This window comes from Mangifera indica, chromosome 2, assembly GCF_011075055.1.
Source record: "Mangifera indica cultivar Alphonso chromosome 2, CATAS_Mindica_2.1, whole genome shotgun sequence".
In the NCBI taxonomy this organism is placed as follows: Eukaryota; Viridiplantae; Streptophyta; class Magnoliopsida; order Sapindales; family Anacardiaceae; genus Mangifera; species Mangifera indica.
In genome coordinates this window covers 14,466,825-14,475,845 of record NC_058138.1, presented here as the reverse complement: position 1 = coordinate 14,475,845, position 9,021 = coordinate 14,466,825, and the positions used below count along the sequence as shown (strand labels likewise).

General features: G+C 32.2%; 1 protein-coding gene across 5 annotated transcripts; it reads left to right on the top strand.

Annotated features, from left to right (window-relative positions):
- The first annotated feature begins 3,570 nt into the window (after nt 1-3,570).
- On the top strand, nt 3,571-8,891 carry LOC123209469 (protein RETICULATA-RELATED 4, chloroplastic-like). Of its 5 annotated transcripts, XR_006501071.1 has the most exons (10): nt 3,571-4,258; nt 5,229-5,297; nt 6,049-6,180; nt 6,256-6,309; nt 6,410-6,454; nt 7,232-7,371; nt 7,877-8,002; nt 8,091-8,206; nt 8,414-8,510; nt 8,594-8,891. XR_006501071.1 is itself a non-coding variant. In XM_044627543.1 (9 exons), the coding sequence occupies exons 1-8, from the start codon at nt 3,737-3,739 to the stop codon at nt 8,173-8,175; spliced, it is 1,173 nt and encodes a 390-aa protein (XP_044483478.1). In that variant the 5' UTR covers nt 3,571-3,736; the 3' UTR covers nt 8,176-8,206; nt 8,594-8,891. The 5 variants fall into 5 exon arrangements, 4 of the variants coding, with proteins under 4 accessions (XP_044483478.1, XP_044483479.1, XP_044483477.1 ...); XM_044627543.1 differs by lacking the exon at nt 8,414-8,510; XM_044627544.1 differs by having other exon boundaries at nt 8,494-8,891.
- The last annotated feature ends 130 nt before the right edge of the window (nt 8,892-9,021 follow it).

Genomic DNA, 9,021 nt, shown 5'->3' with positions numbered 1-9,021 from the left:
TCTTGGACGGTCGACTTTTCCAGAACTCCTCTTGTTCCATTGAAGCATGCAGATCTTTAGCCAAAATAATTAGACAAAGACTATTACAAAGAGACCAAGGTCGAAGCCAAGATCGAAGAGACAAATTGTCGGATGTCTGCTTCTGTCAAAGTTGGCCAAAGCCAAAACCAAATAGTAGAAAAACGTCATCCAAATCGAGACTAGATGAATGTCGTTCAAATTAGGAGCAAACAAACACTATCTGAATTACAATTAGATGAACGTGTTTGAATTGGGAGCGACCGAGCACCGTTCGGTTTGGCCCAATTTAACAAAATGAAATTAAAGATTGAGAAAGAGAGAGCTGACCAACACATGAGGGGAAAAATAGTCGGTTGACTGGATTCTAGTTGCTGAAGAAAGAAGAAAAAACTCTAAAAGGAAAAGTAAACTTTTCAAAGTTTTGGATGAGAGAAATTGTTAATTTTTTCAATTAAAAGAGGATAAATGAGATAAAATTTTAGTTTTTTTCAATATTTTTTGTTAAATGATAATTTTAACTTTAATTTTAATAAAAAATTTTAACAAAAAGGTCAATATTTGAGTTTTTGAAACTTCAAAGTTTAAAGCTAGAAGTACACCAACCGTAGGGTGGGGAGAAGTCTATTGGCCTAAAATTTGTAAGGGAAATTAAAATAAATACCCATTTTACCCACCTTTAAGCAAAAATGTCCTCTTTTCATATTTCTAAGCAAAAGTGCCCACTTTTCAAACTTTCAAGTAAAAATGTCTAATTTTTTTTTAAAATACCAAAATTACCCTTTACCATTTCTATATAAACGTTTACTTATATACATTTTAATATAAACGCTTACTTATATACATTTCTCACATCATTCAAACTCTCACTCTCATTTCATTTTTATTCAATATTTGATATTGTGGGTTTGTTCGAAAGAAAAAATTCGTATTTTTGAATTCAAATTGAAAAAATTAATTCGTGAGAAAAATGTATTTATACGAATCTTAACTCAAAATTTAATTTAATTTGTTAAATCTAGTTCGCATGTTATATAAAGAGGGTATTTGTATATTTGATAATATTTAAGGGGGTTAAAAAATATTAGAAAAATATAAATATATTTTGATAGTAAACAATGTATGAAGGTTTTAAATGAAACATTATAAACATATAAGAATATTTTGATACAAGTCAACATATGAGAGTGTTAAATAAAATATTAAATAATTATAGAGGGTTAAATAAAATGTTAGAAAAATATATATGTATTTTAATATTAAACATTGAGAGAAGGTTTTAAATGAAATGTTAGAAATAAATAGATGTATTTTGAAACAAAACAACATATGATGGTGTTAAATAAAATATTAGATAATTATAGGGGTTAAATGAAGTGATAAAAAAATATGAGAGTATTTTGATATTAAACATTGTAAGAAGATTTTAAATAAAATGTTAGAAATATATAGAGACATTTCGATACAAGATAACAAATGAGAGTATTAAATGAAATTTTAGATAATTATAGAAAGTTAAATGAAATGTTAAAAATATATATATGAGAGTATTTTGATATTAAACATAGTATGAATATTTTAAATGAAATGTTAGAAATATATATAGATATTTTGATAAAATATAGGACATATCGATACAATACAATATTTTAAGGGGTAAAATGAAATTTTAAATAAATATAGGAGGTATTATAAAAGTAGACAAAATATAAAATCAAAAATCAAAATAAAATTTTAAAATTATATGTCGAAATATCCTAGAATGATGAATATATTGAAAAATGGAATTGAAATTCGAAAATTAAATGTTGAAATCCCTAAGAATGATAAAAACCAAAAATCGATATGAAATTCATAAAATACATGTCGAAATATCCCAGAATCACAAAAATAAAAAAATTGAGCTCAAATTTGAAAACTACATATCAAAAAACCCAAATATGAAAAATATAAAAAAAAATAGACCTGAAATTCGAAAAGTGCACTTCAGAAAACCCTAAAATGACAAAAATCAAAAAATCATTTTAAAATTTGAAAACAACACATCTGAAAATCATATAATGAAAACATAAAAAAACAGATACAAAATTCAAAAACTACACGTCTAAAAACCCTAAAATAACAAATATCGAAAAACAAATCTGAAATTCGAAAATAGCACATTTGAAAATCATATAATGAAAACACAAAAAAAAAAAAACACATAATATTAAAAACTACACGTCTAAAAACCCTAAAATAGCAAATATAAAAAAACAAATTGAATATTCGAAAACTACCTCTCCAATTACCTATAATGATAAATATTGAAAAATTAATCTGAAATTTGAAAACTCTATGAATCAGAAAAATAAAAAAACAAAGTTGAAATTCAAAATCTACATGTCAAAAAACCCTAAAATAAGAAATACGGAAATAAAATTCGATAATTACAGGTAAAAAAAACCCTATATTTAAACAAACATTTGTTTCCCCCCTTAACATTTTCTAATTCTCCAACAAGTACTAAAATTTTAGAGTAATATCAATTTACCCCCTAACATTTTCTCATTCTCCTAAAGGTCCTAAATATTTATAAAATATCAATTTGCCCCTTATAAATTTCCCTCTCTCCCACATGTCTAAATTGTTTAAAAACTCGCAATTCCACCTTCGGGGGTTCCCACAAGTGTGTCACTGTTTTAAAAATCAATATTTCCCTGCTTTCCTGTGGTTTCCTCGTGCTCTTATGGGGGGAAACTATTCCAAAACTTATAATTTTCCCTTTCCCCGGTGTTCCCCCGTATCTCTCTTGGTATAAGTATTGTTTAAAAACTCACATTTTTTTCCCCTCCCTAGTGTCATCGATTCAGCTTGGGGGATATTTTTCAAACTTGGGATTCCTCGGGCTTGCGAATACCCCTCAGGGTGAGTGCAGACTTCAAAATCGGCTAATTCTTCCACCAAAAATACAGTTTTTGGCTACCATTTCAATAAAAAAATGATTTTACATCTACTTAAGCACAATAACCCTAAACTAATTCAATAAAAACAATCAAGAATTAAGCCACAAAAGCAATTTTTCAAATCCGAAAACCCTAAACAAAAATCTCACAAATTTAACTCTAAATCTATCAAATCTAAACATAAAAATGATTCAAACAAGATAAATAACAATTTACTCACCTTCTTCATCACTTTCGTTTTCGGAAAACATAAAATATTTCATTTAAAAGTCAAAAATTGCATCGTCGTGAGAGACCTATGGATTTTGGTTTTATACACAATTGAGCAGGGAAATTTTTGGCTAAGATTATAAATTTTTTTTTGCTTTTTACATGAGGATATTTTGGTAATTTTAAATAAAAAGAATATTTTTGTTCAAGTCCAAAAAATAGAATAATTTCACTTAAACCTCTAATGTTTAGGGTAATTAATTTAATTTCCCACCCTTAACTTCCAATTAAAAAAAGAAAAGTCAAAAAGAAGAAAATGGAGAGTGCGTCCACGACAAGAACTTAGGGAATGGGGAAAACAAGACAGACCAGACCGAAGTCACCAAACCAAAACCCCTCTCCCTATTTAACAACTCAACTAACAACAACGCCCACCAAACTCGACTTCAAACTTTCACAAATTGCACCTCATTCTTAACGTCTGTCTTCTGTCAGAACAGCCACCACCTCCATCTCCTCTACCGCCATTTCAACCGCCACTACCACCAACAACAACAAAATCAATGTCCATTGCTACGTGCTTCTTTGCTCCCTCTCTTTACCTGCCTAACAACAACGTCAACAATTCCATCCCAAAACTTAACCTCCACTGCCGATCTCCCCTCCTCCTCCACCGCCACGTCCACCTCCCCTCCACCAGCATCACCTCTTCCTCCAAACGCATCTCCCCTTTTCTTGTCTTCTCCTCTGGCGGCGACGATAACAACAATAGTAATAACAATAACGGTGGCAATGGTGGCAATGGTGACGGCGAAGGAGATAATGCAGGGGACAAGAACAGGAAGGAGGCGATGATGGTGTTGGTGGAGGCTAAGAAGTCTTTGGAAAGTCTTCCCAAGGACTTGGCGGCGGCGATCCGAGATGGAAGGATACCTGGGGCGGTTTTAACGAGGTATTTTGAGCTTGAAACGTCTGGTTTGTTTCGTTGGTTGATGCAGTTTGGTGGGTTCAAAGAGAGGTTATTGGCTGATGATCTTTTCTTGGCTAAAGTTTTTATGGAGTGCGGTGTTGGGATCTTCACCAAGGTTTGTTTTTCACCTTGTTTGGCTGGGTAATTTTAGCTTTTAGGCTTGCATGTTTGTTTGTTTGTGTTTTTGTCTGTGTGTGAATGAAATGAACGTTAAAGTCTTGATTTTTATGAAGACTGATTGATCGAGGAGTGAAATTTGTTTAATTTTCTTAGTTATGGGTATTAAAAACAGAGGATACTAGAAAGAAAGAGAACATTGAATTAATTTCAATTCTGATATGCTGCTCAAGTCCAGCAATTGAACCAAATTGTTAATCTGAGGTGCTGGTTGAATAGTAGGAGGTTTGCTCCCAAAAACTGTCTAGTTCAATTCAGGTTGATCTGAGTGTCTGGTTTTCTGAAGATGGTGAGTTTCTTTTGGGGCCTAGTTGAGAACTTAATGTCGCGTCTTTTCTGAATGAAGATAGAACATGGTAAAGAAGTACTCTGATAGTTGTGAAATTACTAATGATGAGACATATTGGTTATGTTGAAAGCGTGGCTTGTTTTAAGTTCTAAAGTTTTGGATTTTGAGTATAAAATTATGGGAACATAAAGATGGAAGGTGTTAAACGGACTGTTTACCAATGGAGGAAGGAGTTACGCCAGAATGCATCTTAAATTTCCTCTGACTGACGGGTTGTAAAAAATTAAATTGAATTGCATTTTTAATTATGAGTTCTGTAAGGCCAGTCTTGTTTCTTCCATGTTGGTCAGTCAAGTAAGAGTGAACATATTGAATATATTTGGAGCAGTGTAATTTGGTTTCAATATGTGATCACTTGGTGCTATGTTTTCCATTGTTTCTATTGATTTGTTTGCCATGTTATTTCAGTTTGCATTAGATAGTAAATCACAAAATCTATAAGAAAAGCTTGGCTTTTCTGGATGCTTGACAGTTCTCACTTGCTCACCATTACTTAGTAGTATGTTCTGATCAAGAACCCAAATCTCTCAAATATTTGTCTTTTTCTTCAATTATGCAGACTGCAGCAGAATATGACCGGCGCAGAGAAAATTTTTTCAAGGAGTTGGAAATCGTTATTGCAGATGTGGTATGGTTCTCTTCATTCATGAACAATTGCTATAGAATTTTCAGATTACTGTTGCTTTCGCTTCAAGGTCAGTGTTTCTTGGCAAAAACTGTGATTTGATTCAGGTCATCTTTTAAAAAGGGTTGCTTTTTATTAAGCAGCTGGGTTGCTCTCATTATAGGTGCTCAAAATTGATGTTCACCTATGGCAGTTTCTCTGAAATGTTGCAGATATAATTGAATTGATGTTCAGTGTTTTTTAGATTTGTCCTATTGGCTATAAAATATACACTAAATTGAAAAATTAAATGGTTTGTAGGATGTAAAGTTCGAAATTTGTTATGTATGTGTGATCCATAGAATCTTTGCGTTGATAACAATATTGTATTTCTGGGGATCGACTTTTGTTTCTTAGTTGGAACAAGTATTATCTTCTGTAATTCACTGCTACTATGACCAAAATACAATTCTCATCTCAAAGCCTGTATTTGAAGTCAATAATGCGTGATGTCTATGCCTTGCATTTTGTGTGTAATCTTTATTCATTTAAGCTTTCAATTCATTTTTGCGTTGATAACAACATTGTATTTTTGGGGATTGACTTTTTTTTCTTAGTTGGAACAAGTATTATCTTCTGTAATTCGTTGCTACTATGACCAAAATACAATTCTCATCTCAAAGCTTGTATTTGAAGTCAATAATGCATGATGTCTATGCCTTGGATTTTATGTGTAATCTCTATCATTTAAGGTTTCGATTCATTTTTCTCTTAGGTCATGGCCATAATTGCAGATTTCATGCTTGTTTATCTTCCTGCTCCTACTGTATCTCTTCGATCGTCTGTTGCAGCTAGTGCTGGACCTATTGCCAAGTTCTTCCACAACTGTCCAGACAATGCATTTCAGGTTCCATACTATTAAAATACTGGAAAGTTTCTGAAAAATATGAACTACTACCTGATTCTTAAATTTTCTGTGCAGGTTGCTCTTGCCGGAACTTCATATTCATTTTTGCAGAGATTAGGTGCCGTAGTGGTAAGAAAATATTATTGTATTTTTCTATATTTGATTTCAATTTCAATTTTCTTTTGCAGAGTGAAACTTTTCATTTTGTGTTATTATATTTATTTTGTAGCGAAATGGGGCAAAGCTTTTTGCAGTTGGTGCCACTTCGTCACTGGTCAGTTACTATTTTCCTTATAGGATTTAGCCACATGCTTCTCTTTCTCTCCCTTTTTTTTTGTTTTAAATATTTTAATGTTCTCTTTTTGACCTCGATAATAATTTCCATTATCTACGAGGATTTACAAGAATGTGACATTTTATAAAGGAATAAACTATGAATCATGATTCCTTTGAAGTCATTTGGTGTATGGGTCGTTTGCTGTGTTACTGTGATTGAGAGCTTTTTAAGTAATAAACAGAGCTTTTTCACCCACAACCCACAGTCCCACTGCAGAGAATCAATTCTGATTAATATAGTATGTTCATAAAGCATATAATAGAATTGGATTGGAGGCTTTAATTAGACGAATATGGTTGCTTTAAATCTTCATGTTGGTAGTAAAAAATAAACTTTTCTGTACCCTATATTTGGTATAAAAAGGTTGAAGATTAATGGGAAAAGGTATTCTTCTGTTGCTTTTTCTCAAGTAGCATCTTTCCTGTCGTAAATTAGTTGCTGACTTCAAAGGTTGGATTGAGTGATAAGGCCCCTCTTGTTCAACCAAGAGGTGTCGGGTTCTGCTCTTCTTTGGATATTCCTACAGGTTTCTTTACTTTTAAATTATGCATATGTTAGCCCCTTTTTTGATGGGTTTAAATTACGGTGCAACACAAAGTTCTTGAGTGGTTATTAAATTTGCTACCGAATATTGTTGTCTTTGAGATTTGGTTCTTCAGTTTAGCATCTGAAATTTGAACATGCATGCATATTAAAGCAATTTTGTTGTTATAGGTTGGTACAGCTGTGACAAATGCCGCGATTAATGCACGGAAGGCTGTAGATAAGAATGCTGCTGGTGAAGTCGAAAATGTGCCCATATTTTCCACAAGTGCTGCCTATGGTGTTTATATGGCAGTTTCTAGCAACCTCAGGTATCTAGGTTCAAATACATATCACTTTGTTCAGATCCTGGTTTTGCTACTGTTTCTGGAACTGCTTTTCTCATTCGTTTTTTCTGTGATTTTGATGATACATATTTTATATGCCACAATGCTATATTAAATATCTTTACAAAATGGTATAAAGTCTCATAGAATTTCTGGCAGTTCCATTTTTTTATTTCTTCCTAATCTTGCAAATGCACCATAAGGATATTCAGTAGCTGGCTTGCAATCAAGTTATCAATAATTATTGTCCGGTAGCAAGATGAAATTTGAGTTTGGCTGTAGAAGGCTCATAAATGTCTACATATGATTGATTGGAAGGCATATATTATTTTTTTGTTGAAGCATCCATTTCTAATTTACTTGACATAATTTCTCAAAATTTCAAGCTAATACCATCTAGTCCCTTTAAATTGTGCTATCTGATGGACTAAATAAATGAAGGCTACCTGGCATAGGAACATTTTACTTGAGCTATACTTGTGTTTGACAGGTACCAAGTGCTGGCGGGAGTAATTGAACAACGGATTTTGGAGCCCTTACTGCACAAGCACAAGCTCATACTCGGCGCACTTTGTTTTGCTGCCCGAACTGGCAATACATACGTGGGTTCATTATTGTAAGTTACTGTTTCTATCCTCCCAAATATGTGTAGCGAGTATAATTCACTCTTTTGTCCGTTACCAACATTCAATTTGCCATGGCAGGTGGGTGGACTATGCTCGTCTGATAGGAGTTCAAAAGGCTCACGAGGAGGAAAAAGAGTTGCCTGCTGTCAATGATGAACTTTGATGTCTCAAGTTATTGTTGGCTTAAAAAGTAGGTAGGTACAAGATGCCAATTGGATTCATGGGAATTTTCTATACATTTTGAAAATTTGGAATTAGTCATGGTAAAGTTATGTGATGTATCCCCTTCTTCCTTCCCCCTCACACCCAATTAGTTGACATTAATTTGTGTGGATTTAACTCAAAAAAATTTCATAAAATTATTCTATTTTTCTGCAATTTGTTTCTTCATTTGTCAACAGTTGGATACTATCTGCATTCTATTGGAATTCTGGAGTTGCTTCTGTTTGGTGCCATTTGCTTTCTGATTATTCCCTTTTAGGCTCTTATCGTTGTTCGGTATGAAGCAGTAATTTAAAATTACTATAAATCACAATACTGAAGATTATCAAAGTTTGTGTCATTTCTTTTCTTGCAAGAAGCTGCTTGAAAATTCGCCGAGAACCTTCTGACATGAAGGAACTTGAAGATGGCATGTGAACAACACTTTCTGGAAATGCACCAGGGCGGAGCATACAAAATTTGAGTCAAACTTAAGAAAATTTAAGTGTTTCATCTTCCCTGCTTGCCCCTTAACTTGATATTAGTAACCATGGTAGTCAATTGCATGTTGTATGGTATATTAAATGCTTAATTTTTTATATTGTGTATTAAGTATCAGAGTGTATGATATGACTTTTAAAAAATAAAATAATAATAAAAAAATTATTTAACATGTAATTATTTTAGAAAATATTATAAACACTTTTAAAATTTTGAAATTTTTATATACATTTATATTATATCATTATTTTATTATATTATAAAATATGCTTATTATATTATATTAATTTATTATATTTTATAATAT